At 35.6% G+C, this 23,939-nt stretch overlaps 1 protein-coding gene across 1 annotated transcript in view; it reads left to right on the plus strand.

Annotated features, from left to right (window-relative positions):
- LOC140161049 (extracellular matrix protein 3-like) overlaps nt 1–20,786 on the plus strand; it is a 182,683-nt gene extending 161,897 nt beyond the window's left edge. Inside the window, 12 exon segments of the mRNA XM_072184430.1 lie at nt 2,454–2,587; nt 4,881–5,033; nt 5,403–5,579; nt 6,534–6,789; nt 7,451–7,785; nt 8,401–8,596; nt 9,462–9,566; nt 10,079–10,206; nt 14,134–14,395; nt 14,965–15,152; nt 16,311–16,457; nt 16,732–20,786. Of these exon segments, the coding sequence (XP_072040531.1) occupies nt 2,454–2,587; nt 4,881–5,033; nt 5,403–5,579; nt 6,534–6,789; nt 7,451–7,785; nt 8,401–8,596; nt 9,462–9,566; nt 10,079–10,206; nt 14,134–14,395; nt 14,965–15,152; nt 16,311–16,457; nt 16,732–17,196 (2,546 nt within the window). The 3' untranslated portion in view covers nt 17,197–20,786.
- Nucleotides 20,787–23,939: the final 3,153 nt, after the last annotated feature.

Below are 23,939 nucleotides of genomic sequence, written 5' to 3' on the forward strand. Positions count from 1 at the left end.
ACATTATGAATGCAAGAAAAAATTACGTTTTGTTGTAATTTTTTTGTTTTGGGCTGCAGTTCGATGAACACGTCCCTATATGTCGCGTAGCTAATATGAGAAGTTTATAATGACCTATGTCACCTAATTTTGCCATCACCAAATTCCCTGATAGCCGTAGTGCAGAGAAACAAGGGGTGGGCGAACCTGCCCCTAGGGCGAACACTCCCCGCTCTCCCCTACATATCCAAATTTCATCCAAATTGTACAATCATAAATTGGATCAGAGAAAGACAGTGAGATCATATACTTCAGGATATGATTGTGGATCATCACTGGGAATTTTACATATCCAAATTTCATCCAGTATTAACTGCTTCCAAGTGTTTATATAATTTGAGAGGGAAGGTTTGGTTTTATGGGAGGTACCAAATGAAGTGTGCACTTTTGAGACCACTTATGGTTTATACCAGAATCAAATTGTGTCTCTCAAATGGTTACAATTTGTTTAACACACACTGAAATTGGGTGTGAATTGATGAGATCTCCAACCCAAATTTGTATGAACTTTTGCCTCCAAAACAAGCCCTCTGCTAAGTTGACAGAAATTTTTTTTAATGAATTTTATATGGGCTTTGTGTTGTGCAAGTGAAAGACTGTTACATGGGGCAAAACATCTAACTGATCCAATAGAAGGCCTTCCATATCATGCACATGAATATATCAATCATCCAATCAGATCAAGCTATCAGATCAATCAGTCAATCAAGTTGTGTCCCTTTCAGGGTAAATTAAGAAATTATTAAACCTCACAAAAACATCTTAAAGCATGTTCAGTACTATTTTTGTATTTCAGAGTTTGTAATCACAACCAAATTATGAATGCATACCAATATGAAAAAGTTTTTGGACACATAAGAGACATTACAGAAATTACCTTAGATCTTACAATATTGTGCATGTACATGTATATTCGAAACAACATGGCATTATTAAGAAGTGTGGTAGCATTTGAGCTCTATTGAAAGACATCCAACTTTGTACTCTTCTCACTTACTGCCTACGAAAGCTACAATTGAAAGACAGGTATCCAAGGACCAAAACTCCCTTCACCCTTGTCAACTCTTGATTGTTGTCTCCAATCCCTCAAATAAAAACACCCTATTCACCCATAGATCATCGAAACATACTATGATTCACCAAAGTCTCTGTTGTTTTGACTTTTGGTCAAAGGTAAACACAACATAACATTATAATGTAATCTATTAAACTCATGGGGGCATAGGACAACATATGGCATGGTGGTATGTAATGATTAGGCACATGCATGCGTGTGTGACATGACAGAGTTACTTTGGCATAATAGGAGCTGTTGGGAAATTAAGGAGGGGGGAAAAGAAAGATCTTGAGGGGGAATCACACTTACGTCTGGGTCAGTGATTGGCAAGGCGACAATCTCTGTACGTGCAATTAGGAGGGTGTAGTTTTTGGAATGATGAGTTGATTGATTATGCCCAGAAGGGAAATTGAAATGATAAACAAAATTGTGTTTAGGAGTTTAGGTAGTTTGTAATTTTTTGTGATGAAAGTTGTAACATATAAAATCTTAGCTGTTTTGACTATTTTGTATTTGAAAGCAAAATGGTGAGTAATTTTGTAGGTCAATGAACTTCGCACCCAGGAAATAATGCTGATATAGTATAGTATATAGTGATTGTGCAGTATTTTTATAGTAGGAAGCTTATGACCTAAATAATGACAGGAAAAACCACACTATTACCTGATGTATTCAGGCTAAATTTATCGTCTTAATTGATCTAATTAGGAACTTATTAAGGTATGATGAGAAATTTAAAGTTTGATGAAATATTTTCACCTCAGGAGAAAGGTCGTGCGTGCTAAAAATAGCACCGGATTTTACACTTTGTCCACATATTTTGTAAACGAAAACAAACTGTACCTTAAGAAGAAAGGTGTGGTTGTAAAGTTGATCATATTTTTTCATATGGCAAGTAAATAAAGTAGTTGTATTTTGTAAACAATTCAAAAAACTATTTTAAGGATATTTGACCTGTGAAAATGTTTAGATATAATTTATAGTTTTTGTTACAGTTTCCGTTCAGAAAGTTTGAGTGAAAAGTGAAATGTTAGCTAATAATGTGATATGAAAGGTAAAACATCCATAGTTCTTTTGTTGGAAAGCTGGGCTTTTTATTGAATAATATTATTCATTTTCATCCAAAGGCATGTCCCCAATTAAACCTTTTACCCATGAAGAATATGGTATGGAGTTCAGAAAGACTAGAACTTATATGAAGCCTATGTATATGAAGAGTACATCTGTGACACCCATTAACTGATATCTCTTATTCTGTTTAGAATTTGTACACAATGGTGTCCCTGCATCTCCATCTTTTATGAAAACAACCCATTTCTAACCATGCATATTGTAATATTTTTGTTTTCCTTCACAGAAATCACTTTTGGCTGGAATGTAACCGAACAGATTGTAGAGATTGAGATTCTGCCCGATGATGAGAGGAATGAAATGAGGGAAGCTTTCACCGTACACATCACAATGGATGAGAACATGATTGCTGAAGTACAGGTTAGTAATAGTATTGTCATGAGCTTGTTGTGAAATGGGGAGGGGGTACTTCTTGGAATTTGGTTGGGCTCCCTAGCTCAGTGTTGGCACTAGGAATTTTTTACCGTGGATGGGGTGATAATGATTATAGGTATGGGTATGGGGGTGAAATATGGAAGAGAGAACATGTGAAAACTTGCTTATAATTATTTAGACATTTTTGCTCCCCAAATAGTGGGATTTTTGGTGAATTTTGTCTCTGACATTTACTGTGTTTATATATCAGACAATAGATGCACGGCTGGGTCTCAAAACAATACTTTAATTCTCTAAATCCTGTACCCTGAGCAGTTCCTGGGTAAATATAAGTTATTGGAACAAACAAAATCTCTGTACTGTTCAATAATTTCTTTAATATTATTTTTGCTTAATTGTACAAATGTGTATATTATATTATACAGTTCCTATGCAGGTTCCAAAACCTGTCAGGACAAGATCTATTTCAGGGCTTACAAATTGAACACATGTGCAGCATATGCAGTTTCCTTGACATAAGGAAATACAAAATGACTGTCTTAAAGAACATGAGCTTTGTATTTGGCATCAGTGAAGAATTGACATCAATTAAGCTAAACAAGTCGGACTTATTAGCTGTATAGATTTGGCATAGAAATAGATAACCCTTGGATGTGCAAAGTGAAGACCGTTTTCTTTGAATTGAAGTGAATATATTTTGAAAAGAGCAACACACAACATCTATTATCAGTAAACACACTGATGCACACAGAATCAGTGGCAATTGGATTAAGAATTTCCTTATAAACTTAAACTTAGCTCACAGATGTTAAAAGGGCCTCGCACTGGTCCTTGTCCATGGGCCCCCGATGTTCTTCGTATGCCCCTGTGCCTGGTATGAGCAATTTGGTCCCATCAGGACTCAAGTGTATTTCCACACAGAACAAACCATATAGGGATATCCATCATGAAAGAGCACACACAAGCCTAGTGTCAAAAATTGTCTTTGAAGAAGTATTCTGTGCCATTAAAAGCAAATAATTAGATTATAAGACAGCAAGACAGAGTTTGATTTTAAATCTCAGACACAGCCATTGCCAAAATCAGGATGATTTACTCATGTTTTGGGCACCATCCAACAACAACATCAGCAGCAAGTAAGCTTTAGCTAGAAATGAGCCATACCCTATAAAGGAAGGAAATGATCAGTCTGTGAGATGTCTTCATTTTTATGCTTTTATACTTGTGTTTTCCGATTTGGTTATGTACTGCAAGAACATTTAGTTTGATTGTTTTTGCCAGATGATCCTGGAGTTCCAAAAATCAAACATGCAACTAGTTATTGGAAACTTAGCTATAGCATGTACAGGGTCTGTTTAATTTATTGATGTACCCATATGCCATCATTTTTTAGACAACTGAAATTTTGTAATATGGTAGGCCTATACATAACATTGTAACTACCAATATGGAAAGAGCAAAATGGAGACCTATAATCAAGCTAGGGAGTTTGATGACTTTAGATTATAATTTTTGCACTCTTTGTAAATAAAAGTACCGGTAATTTATTTTACTGATGTGAAAGGAACAAAAGTAATATAGTCCAGATATTTAGCTAAGACAACTCCCTTGTGACTGGCAGACCTGATGAACAAATTTGCTTGAATTTCCTTCCAAGTACTGGTTGCTATGGAGACAGGGTATATAGAAGAGCAGCAAATGTCAAAATTGATCATGAAAAGCAGAATAACATGTTAAATATAGCCAATAGCAACAAAACCTAATTAAGAAATCCTTGTTTTGAATTAATGGGGGATGCCCCTTTGCCAGGAGGGTGTCTTACTAAACTTATAACACATTGTTTGTAACCTGTCATAATGTTTCAAATACTCTTTGTTCATCATAACTTTACAATGCGTTCCTGTTATAGACCCAGGTTACGGTCGATTTTGAGAAGTAGGATGTGTCCCAAGTATCAATGAAACACACCCCCTGGTCAAAATCAAAAGTTAAATTTCAATACAAAGAGGTCATTTTGTGGGTACTGATTGATTTCCGTCTGCATGCGTTAGACATTACGCGCAGAACGCAGTGCATCGCACAACTGTTATCGTGCATGGTGGTTTGCGTTTGTGCTTGAAGAATCAAATGCTGAATTCACCAAAAAAGTACACATGATGACGGTCATGTGACATCACAAGAATAACCTCTGTAACTTCTCAATTATAGCTGATGAAATTGACAAATTTATGTAGACTTATTAATGAATTAATTTTACTTGTTTGTTTTTAAATTTCAGATGAACCGTGCTCTTGTATACATCGAGCAAGAAGGTCAAGTGACTGGCGTAACTTTCCCATCAACCCCCATTGTTGTATCTCTTATTGATTACGACAACATTGATAATGCCCAACAGTACCCACCACGTGGATACCCACTTGTCTGTGTTACAGTAAGTATCAGTCTTTTTTTAAAATGCATAAAAATATTAAGTTAGCAGTGAATCTATGGTGACTGTGTCATTTTGAAGTTGAAACTTTTGTATGAATAAACCAACTTGTTCAGTGCTATTACTTTTTTTTGGCTCATTTTGTGCAAATTTTCTGTAACTTCATGATGTTGATGATTGAGCACAGCTTTTAATATCGGAAATAAGTTTTATGGTTATAAGCTAACATGTTGTAGAAGTGAAACAGATATTTGTTGCTTTTTTGTTATGAAAAGCTGCTAATAACATGTATGCAATGTGACCATAATGTACCTGGTTTTAAATGTGGAATTGGATGATAACCTTTGACCTTTAAACTTGTTCTCTCTTTAGCCATGTAACCCCAAACATCCAGAATACTCCACCACTGGCCAGATCTGCGATTCTGAAAATGTAAATGATACCTTGACTCAATTCCGCTGGATGGTTGCCGCTCCTACCACAGAGAATGGCGTCACCTACCCTCTGAAGGAGATCAATAGTAACACATTCTTCACAAGCACACATATGGTAAGTGTTAGGTGTTACTACTAGTATATGGAACTGAAATATCAAAGGTAGCAGGTCTGGGGAGGGGGGTGGTTGCTCAAGTTTGGCTTGGGTAAGGGATATGCCTCTTAAGAATCTCAAAAAAGACCCATATTTACACAAATTGTCCATGAAAATTGGACCAATTATACCAGAGGACAGTTTTTGGGCCAAATTTAACACAATTTCACAAAATGTTTACAAAATTGAAATTTGGTCTCTCTAGTTCGGTGAAATTGGGGTATGTTTTCAAAAAAGTTAACAAAAATGACACATTTTTATACCAAAATAGACTTGAGGGTGGAAAATAAGACCCATATTTGTGGCAAGTCTCCATATGTGACATGATCTGGTCCATGGGGGCCAAAGGCGGCAAATTTGAAACTGAGATAAAGGTAAAAATATGGAGGAAAAAACAATAAAATACATAAGAAAATAGACATCAAAAATCTTCATAACTTCAGAACCAAGTATGCTACACCTGTGGTGTTTTCAGTAAATGATAGCATATTGCATGTATAATGTTATAATTATAGTAATTCAATTTTCAAAAATGCCTCCTTTGGCCCCCGTGGACCAGATCGTGTCACATATGGACATTTGTTCTGAGTATCCACCATGGGGAACAGGTGTATACTGCTAATATTGTGAAGAACAGTGATCTAAATACTTAATTGTCTGTTTCATTGTTTTTGTGTCAAAAGTCATTGTTGTTTGACTGTGGGTATCTATTGTAAAAAAAATGTGAGGACATGGAACCATTATAGAAAAGGAATCTTATAATTTTTTTATTTATTAATACCTTTTCAAACGAATAAATAGATGTAATATCTCATGCCGAAGACTAATGTATCTCAAAATTTCATCAGCTTATCACCAAAATGATAATTTGTTTTCAAGTTTCTCATCTAATACCACTGTTATCTTCCAATGCAGATCACCCTTGATAGCATCTACTACGGTCCAGGATCAAGAGTCTCTTGCGTTGCCCGTGCCGTCAGTAACTACGGTGACCCAGGTCGTGAACATTACAGTTTGCCAATTACCATCAGTAAAGAAGAAGGAATGTGTCTACCCAGAGTTGCTGATGCCATCGGTGCTGAGCCATACAATGCCAGACTGAGATATACCGGACCTACCGATCCTGATTACCCCAACAAGATTAAGCTCACTGTCACTATGCCTCATGTTGGTAAGTTGATCAAACAATCAATTGCTCCCAATTAATCAACTGATCGATCGATCGATAGTCAATCAATCAAACCATTCCATCTTCAACTGTGCTGCCTGTTTCTTAGATAATTCATACTTGATACAGGATTTATTGTTTACACAGGAGACTTAAATTATATAGTTGTTTCAATATTAAAAATATTATTCATTCGGCTATTCCAGTTGAAATCCTTACAGCCCCTGGGCTATTCCAGTTGAAATCCTTACACCCCCTATGTAAGACAGAACCTTAATATTCATTTCCCACATTCAAGTTAAATATTGGCAAAAATCATCTGCTCCTCATAGAGAATCAGAATCATAATTACCGTATTCATTCCATTAAGTCAGCCCAGGGCGCTTATTTTTTATATTGTTAACATAATTATGTATGTAAAAAATGGCCCAGAATATGGACTTTGTGTGTTGATGGCTCTGCGTTTGATACATGAGTAGTTGCATGCATGGATCCTGCACATAATGAAAGAGGATCATGTGTAGTAAAGTCGCTGGGTGGGCGCTTATAGGGATATGGGCGGTTAATGGAACAAATATAGTACATTGTATTAATACCCGTATGCTTGTTGATGTATTACGTTTTAGTAACACACCCACCTATTCTGTTTCTTCCACCCCTACAGATGGTATGCTCCCAGTCATCTCCACCAGACAACTCGCCAACTTTGAACTTGCCCTTAGCCCAGATGGTCTCAGAGTAGGTACCCACCGATGCTCCAACTTGCTGGACTTCAACGAGCTACCAACCCAATATGGCTTCATCTCCGAGGAGACCAAGAACCCCAACGTGATCGGCGAGGTCGTTCCATACCAGTTCAACCAGGACCTTCGTGGACCAAGCACTTTGAGATTCTACAGGAATTTGGATTTGGAAGCTTGTTTGTGGGAGTTCAACGCCTACTATGATATGTCTGAGTTGTTGGATGAATGCGGTGGTGTTGTCGGCACTGATGGACAGGTGGGTGATAATCAACACTGTTATTATTTGAACAGTTTTTGTACAATTTGATTCAGATGTTAGAAAATAAAATGACAAAAAATGCATTTAGAGTCAAAATGTGCAATTTGCGCCGTAAATAATTGCGCAATTGCGTATTCATAGCAGCCCTCAGGGATGTACTTTATTTAACACCCGCCCGAACGCCAGGGGTGGGGTGACTTTGTTGTAAAAGGTAAATTTTCAAAAGTACCCGCCTGCCTGGCAGGTAAGAAATTGAAGATGATAAACTGGTAATATCGCAAACCCTGAGCTGAGCCGCCCGAGCTAGCTCTGGGATGTGATATCCAAACTTTTTTGTTGCTCCGACGTCTCAGAGAAATCACAGAAATCCGCAACACAGTCAGATTAAGTTATATTTTCCGTGTAACTTGTGTTTTTTAATAGTACTTTAACTCTGGCAAATGTACAAAAAAGTTAGAAGTACACACCTGGTAGCCTTAAATTAAAAGTCTCTTTTTGAAGCAGAAATCAAATTTTAGAATGATGGCATGTTCACAGTAGAAACGTTTCTTATTAAATCTGTTCATCAGATCAGCATTATCCTTCATATTGCATTATCTTTTGTTTCCATAGGTTCTTGATTTGGTCCAATCCTATGTGAATCTGCGTGTTCCGTTGTATGTCTCATACGTATTCCACTCCCCAGCTGGTATTGGTGGATGGCAACATTTTGACCAGAGATCAGATCTTCAGTTGACTTTTGTCTACGATACATCCATCTTGTGGCAGAATGGAATTGGCGCCCAGACCACCGACTCAACACTATCAGGTACGTCAAATTGACTTCATCGTCAACAGGCGGGTATCCATCCTTGTTGTTCTGAAAGGCTAAGACCCCAGTCACTGAGAATTTGGTCCTGATTTACAGGGGAAGAGCATCCAAAAAGGGATGATTTAAAGCCATATTATAAGATTTGCTGCGGAGGATATGCCCTCAACATACCCTGCAAAAATCAAGACTGAGGTGGTGTAGTTTGGTCAAATCTGAGATTTTGAATAAACCGTCTTAATAAGAGGGTTTATTATTACGATGGAAACATTAGTCGAACGTGTACACGATGTGCATAACACAGTACATACATGGCAGTTGTGATATATCAAAAGAATTGATGCGACTCGTATTAGAATCAGTGGCTATTAAATAACAATTTTCTTTGAATTGCATCGTTTGTTTGGGCCCAAATTAAAAGAGGACATATCTGACAGTGAAAACTAACATTTTATACCAAAACAATGCAATTCTTTTTCTAATGGAAATGTTATAATATGGCTTTAATGGAAACTATAATTTTTTCCATACTGATTTTACTTGAAAATAGTTTTCTGCATGAGAGGGTACTGTACCCTCACCTGAGGGCTGGTTATGTCGATGCTCGTCAAATTGGTTCACTTCTTGTGACATATTACATGTTATATTTTATCCTTGTTATTTGCCTTATTAGATAAAAAATGATAGTAGTACTATACAATAAATAGTAGGGCTCAACCAATAATTGTATTGGATATCGTATCGGCCCGATATTTGTGGTATCGGATCGGATATGGGATAAAAAAATTAAAACATTTCCAATCAAAAAATTTCCTGTAATAATTAAAATGAAATAACTTCCATCTTTTCTGTTTCATGCTGACAGGTTCCCTGTACCCAACCAGTATGCGTATTGATGAGAATGGTAGACTTGTTGTCAACTTCAGAACTGATGCTCAATTCAGAGGTCTCTTTGTCCCATCTCATCCAGGTAAGGATATAGCAAAATTTATGATTATGTAAACACTTTGTGTTCTTTGAACGAGTTCATTAGGTATGTTGATTTCATCTATAGATTTTGCTCATTTTGAGCAATCCAAAGGTGATTTGCCATGTGATTTGCCATTTAGTGGTGAAACGTCATTAAAATGTGAGTAAATCACCTTCGTTTTTAGTAGGAATTGTTCAAAATAAACAAAACTACACTTGATGTTCTTATTGTTTTTCTGGCTTTTTATTTTCTGAAATCTGGACTTTTCTGGAAATTCCTGAGAAGAAATCGTTACAATTATATTTATGACTAAGTGGGTTTCCAGCAGTCACGTAGCAAGGATTTCAGTGCAAGGGTCAAAGCCAAATTTCCGTCATCATTTGTCTTCTTTATAGTCATTTTAATCCTATTTTACTTTTTGCGTATGCCCACTGGCTCCCCATGACTACGCCACTGGTTTCCAGCTTATTATGACCTGATACAATAATTTACTCTAAAACCTCTTCTTTCAGCCTCTAATATGCAGTCCAGTGTCACCTCATCAGATCAACCAGGTTTGACTTACAGTCTAACTCTACTCAGATCAGAACCAACATTTGCTCAACCAGAACAGCTATGGCAGTTTGTTTCCGATCATGCCGTAAGTTTCTCTTAAGTTTTTGCTTAAAAAATAAATACAAATAAAACTTTTTCAAATCAGCTAAAAAAGTGTTTACTTGAAACTCTGGAGCATTTCATTTTTTAGAGCTTCACATTTTTTCAAATCGGGTAAAAATATGTTTACTTGAAATTTGTGTGCATTTCATTTTTTTGAGCAATTTGTAATGCATTTTGCTTATTTTTATATGAGAAATCCGGAAAAAATTATATTTTCATGCATAAAATTCCAAAGAAAATATTTAGAAATTATTTATCTTGTGTGATTTGTTTACAAGCAAGATTTGATTAATGACATTTATTAAAAAGCAAGCAATGGGATATTCCAGTTCAAATCTATACACCCCTATGGAAGACATTAACTTAATCTTCCACACAGGGAGTGTGAATATCAAATGTGGTTATCTAAAGGGGTGACTCCATTTGAAGTCTACACCCTCTGTGTGGCAGATTAAAGGTTATGGCTTCCACCACAGGGGTGTATGGGTTTCATCTGGAATAGCCCAAGAGTTCACATTTTAACAACTTTTCAACTTGAGATTCAAAGCATATTTTACTGTGAAAGGTCCATATACAATAATGAAAAAAGCCACTTTGTCGTTTCATGTGAAAGACTGCTTTCAGAGCCTTATGTAACTATTGTCCCATATCTTTGTGACATTTTGCTCAAAGACTGGAAGTAGGCCTATTGCTAAATAATTTATTATTTAATATTTTGAACAATTAAAATCGAGTGATTGCACCATTTGCGCAGAGTCACAGTCCACTTCACATGGTCCACAAACAGAAATAATAGACACATTGACAACAATTGTTGCCCCTTGACCTATATTGTCCCATATCTTTGTTACATTTTACTCAAAACTCTCATTTTTCTGCCTCCGCCAGGAGGTAGTATGATTTGAAATTTACACCTAAAATGCAGCACATTCGCCGCATATAGGCCGATTGTACAAATTTATATTCTGACAAGTACTCTAATTTCCGCCCAATATCGAGAGCCCAATATATATCCCCCACCACTTTGCGCCATACATAAATTCGCCTATCGCCATTTCCGAATGTTCAAAAAGGTAATCACGCTTCCTCAGCATGTGCAATAAATTAGCATTAAAATTAATCTTATTCTATAGGGATTCTAGAAACACCTAGCACGTATTAAGCGCCAATGGTGCGAGTCTATCAAGCTCATGAATTATGCATTAGAATTTTTCAAACTCATATGTTGTATAATTGAAGACCGAATTAAAAAGACTAGCTTGCGTATGCCGTCCTGTCAACCAGACCAAAAATGCCATACTGCGCGGGTCAGCAACCAATCACGGCGCGCCTTTGTCATGACGTCAGACGCAAACTAGTATTTTTAATTCGGTATTTAATTATGGGTTGTAGCCTCATCATGGAATAAAGATAGAGCACATCAGCAATATCGAGAAATCAAGTCGGACAACCGTTATGCTGTGTGTGGCAATGGGAAAACACATTAAACAAGGTTTAATTTCATGATTACATGAAACCTGATTATCAATGCAAAAACTTTGGCTGGAGAAGTTGAAGCTGACGTTCATGGCGACACTTTGGATGTGATAATTTGACATCATGGATTGTTTTGTGCAAAATTTGAGGTATTTTTGTGTCATTTAATACGCGGTGAGTCAGCAGGCCGACTGGCATGCATGCTAGGCTCGACTAGGCCGCAATTATCGTGCATGCGTGTCTATATTACATTATAATAATAGGTTGAAATGATGGGATTGAAAAGACCGCTAGCTATTTGATTTCTCTGCATACGAGATGTATGTGCTGTGCCGTGTTCAACTATGATGCGCCTAGCCGCGCCTATGGCCGGCTTCATTGCTGTTCAAATCATGTAGGCCTACTAAAGTATTGCAATTTTATTGCGTTGATATAATTCGGAATAATTTGTTTTAAAGTATTTGCTTCCCATGCGTGGTTGGTCATGTTGGTGGTAGGCCTATGTATGTCAGTTTTTTACATTCTACTGAGTACTGTTGCAATATTTTTGTATGCATACCCATGACCGTTTCAAGACTATGACTGAGAAATTTGCTTTTTGTTTGTTAAGATAAAAATAAAAATAAAATGCAAGAATCATCTTTCCCCACACAATACTTCTTACAAACAAGGTGTTGATATTGGCCCTTTCGATGCAAAACAAAGCACAAATGAAGGAAAGAAAACAAAACAATAATGTTTTTGATTTTTATTCAATTACACATACAAAAAAGTAATGGCCTATGAAAAGGCCCCCCTAAATATAATAATATTAATATTATTTTAGTCCTGAATACAAAATGTAATAAACAAGCATAAAAGAATCTGATACTTAAATCTGTTACTCTGAAACGTTACAATTGTAATTTTCAGTCAAAAAAGCCACAAAAAATGACTCTTGATACAACTTAGGCCTATATTTTAAAAAACAGAAACGGCTGCCTGCATCTGGAACTCTTCATATCTGAAAGTTTGAAGGTCTTATTTCATACATCAGAATTATCTGCAAGATGGCTTTAGGTGACCGTGGCCCTATTGGCTAATGCACAAATTTAGATTTTCTTTCTATTTAAATAATACTATAGTATGTTAAAGCTTATGCCCTGTAGATTACATTCGGTTCTTGAGATATGGCCTGTCAAAATGGCGTAAAAACCAAAACAAAAAATTGGCAACAACTTTCTTTTTATTTTCTATATTTTTGCAGTTTCCAGTTGCCAGATGATTTTCTAATTACATGCATGAATTATGCAAAGTAAAGATTTCAGATAATCAGATACAATTAAAAGAGCTATGGCACTGAGGCATGGTAGGCCTACATGGGTAGAACACACACTATACTACAAAATTACGGTTGCGTTTTGGCAAATTTCAATTTGCATAATTAATCAGGGCCACTTATTAGAAAAGTTGATTAGGGCCCAAATTAATTATGCAAATGGAAATTTGCCAAAGGCATCCATGGGTTTTATATCTTATTTTGTAGCCGATCTGAACATTTTACTTTGTATAACTCTTGCATATATAATTAGAAAATAAGGCCTACCTGACAACATTGCATAACAAAAATAAAAGAAAGCCATTTTGACAGGCCATATTTTGGTAACCGAATATCCGATTAAAATAAAATTTTCAGTCTTGTAATCAGGAGAGAATAGGCTCACATATTTCAATCAGACAAAAATCTATATCCAATAGCGTTACCTTAAAGCTAGCATTATAAGTGTCTCCTTAACTAATAACAAAAGGTGCCCATTTGTATCTTGGAGGCATTGTCTTTTTTAAAGACATTTCTTGTTTAAACCTCATTTGGAGATTTTATAGACTTGAAGTAGACCTATTGCTAAATAATTTATTACTTAATATTTTGAACAATTAAAATTGAGTGATTGCACCATTTGTGCAGCATCACAGTCCATTTCCCATGGTCCACAAACAGAAATAATAGACACATTGACAACATTGAAAGAATCACTGATTTATTCATTTAATTTTAATTGGTGTTGAAAACTAGAATGATGTATTATCCAATACAATCACCACTGGTATATCTGACTTCAGTGATGTATAGTTGGATTTTGCTACAAAACAGATACAAAACCAAGTCCAATTACTGGTTATTGCCCCCTTTGGCCAATTCTACTCCCAGCTGGCTGCACCCATCTCAGAGATAAACCACAGCGGATGAATCAACTGATAGAAAAATGCTATGTAATAATGTTATGATGGAATCTGTTGGCACACCTTTCACACCCTGTTGATAGCTCTATCAATAGGGGATTCAGCAGGGTATAATTGGGAGTGATCAGTGGTTTAAGATTTATTACTCTTTAGTATTTTTTGATTGATATTCTTTATTATTTGTAACTTAATTCATTCTGTTTTAATTTTATAGGTATCTGACTACAGCGGTAACTACGTCATTCGTCTCATCCCATGTACCACCATGCCAAACCAGGAATACAGCGCACAAATCACATGTAACCCACAAGAGAAGATAACCTTTGACCTTCCAATCAGATTCCAACAGGTCAGCGATCCAGTACCAGCAGAATATAGTCTCAACACCGAGTTCTTGTTGCTTGGCAAAGAGATGCTGTGGTTGTCTGATGGTAGCATGGGATTCGGAGACGGTGCTGATGCTGCATTCGCACCAGGTAAGAGGCTATCACTATTTTGCATATTTTGTTCAGTTTGAAATACTTCTGAATTTACAGGAATGTGAATTTCCAGTCAGTCTTTCACATATTATGAGTTTTTTATTTGTCTTTCTTGCTTACGTTAAAGAAGAAGATATTGAATTTTCAATTTTTTTATAACAGTGTCAGACTTTTTTTGATCATTGCGTTTGCTAAGTCCTAATGAAAGTCCTAATTACCGAATAGGGTGCAACTTGCCAGACTTGATTCCAGTCCTCGTTTACGGAGTTTAGGGTTAGGGTTTAGGGTTGGGGTAGGGCAGTCATGTAATAAGACTGGTAGAGTTGCACCCTATTCGGCAATCGCTCCGAAAGAACTACCAGCAAATGCATGTACAAAAAGTGCATTTCTATTTCTTGTGCTTTTCTAACAACGCGTCAGAAGGCTTTTGCAAAGCATACACGGTAATTAAAGCACACATTTGACAGGCGTATGCACACACAACACACACTTTGCAGGTAGAACCTCAATCGTTTTGAGATTGAATTGAATTATTTGATAACCATTTTGATTCCATGTCATTACAGGTGATGAGATCTATGGCCGTATTCATGTGGATCCAGTCCAGAACCTAGGTGATGGATTCAACCTTAACATCGAGAAAGTATTCTTGTGCTCAGGCCGTGATGGTTACATTCCCAAATACAACCCTGCCAACAGCGAGTTTGGATGTGTAGCAGATACCCCTAACCTCCTCTATGCTTTCAAGATTTTGGTAAGCTTTTCTTTTTGATGAACTTGAACATTTCTTAACCTTTTTGCAATTTAGCTACAGAATTTATGTTGGATTTTATGATATTTAAGCTGAAACTTAAAAGATGCCGGTTTTGAATATGTGCTCACATGTATTTCATTACAAGTTAATCCCCTGAGCACTACCTGCCGATCTAACATTGCCTCCGATTGGTCAATTACATGATATCTTCACTTTAATCACCAATCAGAATGGAACTTTGCAAATAACTCACCCCAATTTTTTGTGTGGTGAAATTATTCTAACAATGTTGCTGATTGGGCCAATTGATAATGAAAACTTCTTTTTGGCCAATCAGCAGGTAGTTCTCATGGGGTTAATGCCAAAATCATGAAAAGCAGACTACAGTGGTCACCTTTCAGTCACTTATCCCTCGGTGTGATCTTCCTTGGCTTCTCAGGTTAAAGATTTTCTGAGCATGCCCTGTTGACCCATGTTAACTTGAAAATCAACTCTGTTTAATATGCACAAATCGTTGGGTGTATTACATACTGACGGATGTGAACAATAGGGTGGATCCATAGTGACATAAGTTGAGATTTCACGAAAAATTGTTATTACTTTGGCAATCCATTACATATGTGAGATGTACGATTTTAATATTTTGGAAATAACTTACAAAGGTGTATTTTAATAGACACATCATATAAGTTGATTAACATTAAATGGCAACTTTATAATCTATGCCCAATACATTCCACCTACTTGACATTTTCCTGATGTTCAAATTCAATTCTTGATACATTTGCAATTGACTCCGTCACTATGTGATACACAATTGACACCGTCACTATGTGATACACAATTGACATCGTCACTATGTGATACACAATTGACACCATCACTATATGATACACAATTGACGCCATCACTAAGTGATACACAATTGACACCGTCACTATGTGATACACAATTGACACCATCACTATGTGATACACAATTGACACTGTCACTATGTGATACACATATCCATATCACTATGTGATACAACCAAATGGAAGATTGCAGCATACATTTTTGACCAACAAAATGTAACTGAATAAAGTATGGCTTACAAATCCATTTCACTCAAGAAGTAATAAATCCATTAATCTTGAACCATTCTTGTCATCATTCTAGGATCGTGGAGCACCAGATACAACTACCAGATCTTTCAGTGGTGTACCTTTTAATGCTACCCTGGCTATTGACAACCCTACTGCTCTGCCACTTGTACAACAAGCAGGTGCTGATGGCTTCAGTATGGGCAGCAATGCTCTCTTCTCGGTAAGAATACATATATTTATATAGAATTACAAGGGGCCAGAGTGCTAAAGTTAGGGTTTAGTTTGGGACACTTATTTATTTATTGCTTATTTGTTATTTTCTGTGTTGTTGTCAATTTTGTCAAATAAAAAATAAATAAATAAGCAACTTATTCTGTAATTCAGCACATTAGAATTACTAACTGCTGTGGCCATGAATGTAAGGAGTAAAAGCCATGTTTGACCCTTCAGTCCTTCAGTTTTAATCAAACTTATTTCTTCTGTTCAAATTTCAGGTGAGCTCTGGTCGTCAGTGGTACCTACACTCTATATACACAGTAGAATCAGCCAATGGCAATGGAATTGGGAAGCGAAGTATCGAGAGGCACAGCCTGATGGGAGCACCCAACTCAATAAACAGACGCCGAAGACAGGCACAGGAATACCAACAGCTTGTCAGCGATATAGGCAGTGCAGCAGGCTTAGGAACCAACATTCATCGTGTAGCACTTTCAAATAACAAAAATGATATAACAAACCCCAATCTTGGTGGTAAATACAATAAGGGTGGTAGCTCAGCGCCAGTGGTGCCTGTTGTAGCCATTATAACTGTTCTAGCCCTAGTTTTGTTAATAATTATTATAGCTGTAATTGTAATTCGCAGACGACGTACGACGTCTGTAAAAGTAGTGGCCGTTAACGGTGGTGCTCAAGTAATCGCCGCAAATCATATGGACGAAGGTGACAACACAGAGGTCTGATGAGTTCAAAGGTCACGTTCAAGCTTATGCTGCTATTTTGTAGGATTCTGTCCCTTAATTGACAGACTTCAACAGGTATTACGACACTCTAGAGTGTTTCTATACCATCTGCACGTATTAATAATAATTTATATTTTTGTGTAAAAAATTCTTTTTGGGTGGTGAGCCAATCTTGCAATTATTGATGTATATTTTTAGGGGGGATTTTTTTCTTTCTTTTTTTTATTAATTTTTTGTTGTTGGGTTGTACAAATATGACAAAAGTCAGCCTAAAAAATAACTACTGGTGCTCAAATTTATGAAGATGAATTAGTAACTGTTATTGGTACAAATGGTTTGAATTCTTCTCAGCTGTGTTAGATATAACAAAATATTAGGTATATTTTTCTACACCACCTTTGAACTTGTTCCTGCCGCTTTTTTTTATTTATTATTGTTATCATTTTCTATCCTATCCTGCCTGATATGTTTAGCTGTAGGGTTTTGCCAAACAAATCCGACCTTTAACCTTTGACAGCACATAAATGTTAATGAGTGATGACAGAAGCTAGGTCAAAGTTCAACTTGGGTTTTGAAGCAAAGCTGACCTTAAACCATTGACAGAGCACATTATATGTTAATGAGTGATGACATAAGGTCGAAGTTCAAGTTGTTTATCGAAACCACTCTGTGCAATGTCATATTGAGCCCCAGGAAAGGGACACATATACAGCAGCACCCTATTTAGTAGTTCGCTTGCTCAAATTTTGTTGTGAATATAAAAAAAAAGTGAAAAAATATTTTAATGTTTTTTTAGAACTGTAAATGTTATCTTTCCTATTTGTGACATTGTTATTTTCTTTTTAATGTAATAATATTTTGAGGTTTTAAAGCTCCTTCATTGTACATTTTATACCTGTATTGTTGAATGTGCTGATAACATTATTGTCTTTTGTTTCTTGCAAAGTGTTTTTAATTGTTGTCTATCTCTATTCTATGCAAATCGATGGTGGTTGTTTCTAGTTACTTAACAAGTAGCCAGTGTTCCTATATTATTATTAATATCATTATTGATTATTATTATTGTTACATTTTTTGATAAATGAAAATTAATTGTTCAAAATAAAAAACATTGTAGTGGTTGGACAAGAAACTTTCAAGGGTTTGTTGAACCTCTTTGAAAGGTTCATTTCTGTAGGCACAAAATAATAATGAAAATGTTGTCATCTGTAGAAAGAAAGTGTTCATTACTTGTTTGCATGGTACATTTGTTTCACAGTGTTTACAAGGTGGCGTAGGGCGAAAAATGTTTCAACCCAGTTTTGAAAAATGATTAAGTTAGTTTTTGATGATAACTGGGTTTTGTAAAAAAAAAGAGTTTTTGAAACATGCACTGACACCACCAAAGTTTGCATTCTCATGGTTAAGGCACAGTTCAGTTTCAAATGACACATCTATGTTTGATCATGAAGACCGTTGATCTCTGTGTATCTCATTCATACTCAAAGAATGATTATATTAAGTAGTTCATGATGTAGATTGTTTTGTTTCCACTAAACTGGGTTTTAAGAAATGAGGATACTGATGAATATTACAAACAAATGATGCACACTCTTCTTTAGGTTCTACATTTAGAATACACCACCAGATGGGCAACACATATTTATACACATGTGTAAATATAAAGTGTTTACAAAGTAAACCGCTAAGTGTTTGACATAGTTAGTTAATTCATATGTATTTATAATCATGATGAAGATAAAAAAAACTAAATTAAAATGCATGAAAAGCCAAGGTGATGATAACAAAATATAAGTTGTTTTATTAAAAGCAAAATGAAGAGAGTTGATTGAAATGAATTTATCCCGAAAAGTGGATAAAATGTATGTTTGTAAAAATGATATTGGAAAGACATTAAGAATTGTTATCATGCTTAGGATTTTATGTGTGTTGTTTGTTTTCAATGGGAGTTAAGATGTGCCACATCCGGTATGCAGCAAAGGGTTTACTCAAATTGGTAGATTCAAAAATGAAAAAAGAAATATATATATTTATAGGGACAAAAAGCACAATATATACAAATTGAAGCATTTCTTGATTTTTCCATCACAAATTGGTTCCCATTTTGAGCAAACAATACCTATAATCTTAATCTTCCTTCCAAGCTAGTAGATATATATAGTTCTATATATATGTGGTGTAAGTAACACACTTAGCTAGGTTACTGTTATTTAAATTCAAATGTAGATAATAATATTCTTCAACTACTATTGCCTAATTTCTGCCAGTTTAGCTTGTAGATTATTTTTTTGCAATGTTGCATATTATATATTTTGCAGTAAAATCGCAAAGACATCTCATTATGTGGGTGTATTGCCTTTTAAGTAAATATAAATATAAGTTTTACAGTTATTTAAAAAATATAACTGTGTTTGTACAGTCTATTATATCAACTACATTTGGGGATTGGGATTTGTAACGTAACTAAAGTTAATAATTAAACTAACAAACAGCTTATGTATTTATCCTTATCGGTTCTAGAAGCATCTTTTTAACGGTCCAATTTAAGAACTTTTTAGTGGTTACCCTTATGTTGTATTATCTATAAGATATTCTTACAAAAACTGACCAAAACTTATTTTCCAAACTTGCAAGTTATATTATTATAACATGAGCATCTTTTCTTTAAAATATTAAATGTGGTTTTATACCTATAATGTCTTTCACATAAAGGAAATGTTTCCCACATTTCTTGTAAGTTATTTAAAAAATATACTAATCCAAAAGTGGTCAGGAATGAAGAAACAACCAATTGGACATCACCTTCTTAGGGTTGCCAGTTCCATCATCAATGTCTGCATTTGTGAATGTTGTGTGTATAAGCTCTATCGTTTAGTATTTTCTTTGCATAATTACTTTATGCAAATCGGATGTAAATTATCTGGATAGGCAACCCTATATGTTATTGATGCTGCATTACTTTAAAAAAAATGACTTGGCATTTAAAATGATATGCAACGAGAATGTGTGTGTGTAGACCCATTTGTTAATTTGTGACAAGAAACTTCAGTTTATCTTTGTTTAACCCTGTGAGTACTACCTGCCTGCTGATTGGTTACAAGAAGACTAGTTTGATTTATTAAGCCAATCAGTAACAAGATAAGAACAGGACTGGGCTTATATATTTATAAGCTGTATTTTAATTGGTCACTCACTCCAATGTAAATAAGGTGTAACTGACCAATCAGAAATGCTGTAAGAATGGGAGTACTCAAGGGGTTAACTGTTCATGGGTCTCATACTACATTCAATATAACCATGTTAGTTGTTAATAAGAACTATCTGTAAAACATAGTATTTAATTAAAATTATGCAATAAAACGGATGTATTCCAAGCCTATTCATTTCAAGAAAAAATGAAATTTTCTAGATTTTCTACACAAGTCATGAAATCAGTGGGAATACAGTATTTAAAACAGGGTTTTGATTGCAAAGCAATTAAATATACTTGTATGATCATATTTAGAGTCCTTTTTTTCCAACAGTAGTATATATATTTATGTATGTATTGATGGAATTCAATAAACTATTGCATTGGCTTGGTTGGGAAATCCTGTGTGTTATAGTGTGATTTGTTTATGCTTTAATACCTGTAAATAGGGTTTGTTTAAGGAATTGGATATAGCAACGTCTACACAGTATTTGTTGTGGGACCAGAGAGCACATCAGACACACCAATTTGCATTCTCAATATGAGGATTGTCCTTCTGATATCAAATAGTTTAGATTTTTTGAAATTTGTGATATGATTTTTATGGCAAATCATTTTAACAGTCCTCAAAGTAAACTTAATAAATCTAATGATAATGTAAGTAAAGTGTATGTAACTGGGAGGAAGAGCCATCCATCATTTGAAAATTTTGACCTTTCGTATTGAAGATATACATTTTTTGCCCAAAAAGACCAACAAAATTTAGGTCTTTTCAGGAAAATGTATATCTTAAATACTAAAGGTCAACATTTTCAAATGATGAAGCGCTTTTCCTCCCAACTACATACACTTTAAGTACATGTCATTAGATTTATAAATTATTTGATATCAGAAGAAGGCCATTCCTCATATTCAGAATGCAATTTGATGTTTCTGATGCAAATATTGCATTGCTCAATTCATAGCGAGCATGTAGAAGAATTCAAATATCACAAATATACTTTTGTAGGTCCTGTGGTTCTTGTAAAAAGGGCTGAAACAACAGCATTTTTGTAAAACATACATAACTCATTTAACAACAATAAATCAAGCATGTTTTCAAAGTATATGATTTGTAGAATGAACTAGTACATTAAAAACCTCGCGTCGAGGTTTTCCAAAGTTTAAAAAATAACGGTTAGTTATTGAAAAAAGAAGTGAAATTTAGCAACGCGACAAGGTTTATTTGCCCGTAATAGAGTTCTATTGTATTCGCTATTGTATCCGCTATTGTATTCTATTCATAAAACTACTGCAAGAATCGCGGCATACACAGTTCTTGCTGGTCACTACACGGCGTTTCGCATTTATTAAAATTCAAAATGATCGGATACTCTTACAATTATAGACTTATACCCGCTTTTTATATAATATTAACAAATTGCAATTATGAAAACTAAAAACTTTTAAAGTGAAATATATTTACCATCGAAAATATATCATACTTAATTGTATATAATCTATATTGAACCCTGAAGTGCCCAATTATATCAAATGGAAATTCATACTAGCACCTATGGGCATCTGTCGACGATAAAAATGTTAATCTTTCGCTCATGCTTCACACCTAATTAGCTTATTTACACACTGCACGCAAGAAGCATATTGGAAAGGCTAGCATCGAGCGATGGCAATAGCGGCGGTAGATGCAAGTATGAACAACATCATTCAAGCGTTTAATCCCTTTTAACCTTTAGGTCCGAGAAGTGTGAAAGTTTGTGAATGATGTTCTCTATACGTCAGTGTAGAATCATCGTATGCAATTTCAACCGCAGTAGGCATATTATGACACAATAATCCATTAATTACTCAGACTAGAATCCAGAACCCAGTCTTTTGATAGTTGGTGGTTGTGTAAATATTTTCTAAACACTATAAAAAGACAGCTTTGTACTATACCAGAGAAGATGTAATTCTGTTCTCCCTGCTTTTCTTACATCTTCTCTTGCAAACTGGAATGTGTATGCAGTATCAGTACACTTGATTTAGGCCTGCATTATGATTATAGGCCTACGGTAATAAATACATTTAGTGGTCTACCTATCCTCCACTATAATGTGGAGAATTGTAATTTTAATATCCGATGCTAAGGAAACAAGCAGGTATGACTATAATATTAATCAAAATCAAGAATAATATCAAACAAATCCTCCTACTCTCTCAGTACACTTGATTTAGGCCTGCATTATGATTATAGGCCCACGGTAATAAATACTTGAAGAAAAAGTTGAGCTAAACAAGAAACCTTTCGTGCTTGGCTGATCCTTACTGGATGAAGGTCATATAGAGGCCCTGCATGCTTTTATCGATTAGCTCTAAACAAAGGATTTGAACCGATGTCCCTCACTAAATCATAGTGCAGTCAGGAATCGATACAAAGGGATGGGCATCCTAGTATTACGTAACAAACCGGAAGATGTAGCCTAGGTCTAGACAATAGGCGGATTAGCGGCCATTTTGTCTTCTACATGATTTTATTCACGTGTCCTTATACTTTAGTACACAAGTATATAAGTTAACAGGTTTACAATTTTAAAATTATATTTTGTGTATACAATATATTCTGTAGTAAATCGATCAAATGACGGTGATTGTTCAGGTATTATATGCTTGATAGAATTAAATTGTCTGACCAGCTAGTATTCTCCTCCGCCATCAGTGTGATTCCAGTCACTCCACGTACCGTGTTGCGAAGGTGGAGGAGACTAAAGCTGTATTGACGAACACACATGCGTTAAAAATGATGTAGCCTTAGTCGAACAATAGCGTGACGTAGTTCCCGGCATTGTTCCTATGTACTTTCACCCTCCTGGTGCAGTGCAGTCATTTCAATCAAATGTTGTCATCAACCTATTTGATCGTAGTGCATTTGTTATGTGTACGAGCGTGTTTATAGGGGGAGCAGATGTGAGGTACATTACGGTAAATTTCTATCCGGTCAGAAATTATCCGGATAAACACTAGCAGTATATGTATGTAGGGTAGATCGATATCCTTCTCAACCAAGGATATTGTATTTGCACTATAAACACACCAGTATAAATTGTGTGCGGTATTACAGGAAGTAGGAGCTTCGTCATGATGGGTAGACACTAGTATTTTGATAAGTAAAATAGCTGGATGAGGTATGTAGCTGGTTGGGGTGGTTACGGGTCGCTAAAACCACTAACCGCGAAATATGGATATCCAACTACTTTGCCCCGTATGGCTACAAAGAATCACTAACCGCGCAATGTGGATATCCAACTGTTTTCCCCGCAGGGCCATAAAGAACCACTAACCGTGGATATCCAACTCAAAAAAGTGCCATCAATATCTACCAAAACGTAAAAAAGGGCCAAAGTTTAAAAAACAAATTGTGAAGCTTTTCACCCTTTTCTAAACTTGGTCCCATTTATCACACTAACTGCGAAATGTGGATATCAAACTAGTTTGCCCCACAAGGCTTCAAAATATCACTAACCGTGATATATGGATATCCAACTAGTTTGCCACGCAGGGCTACAAAGAACCA

The sequence above is a fragment of the Amphiura filiformis genome, chromosome 9 (genome assembly GCF_039555335.1).
Source record: "Amphiura filiformis chromosome 9, Afil_fr2py, whole genome shotgun sequence".
Classification (NCBI taxonomy): Eukaryota; Metazoa; Echinodermata; class Ophiuroidea; order Amphilepidida; family Amphiuridae; genus Amphiura; species Amphiura filiformis.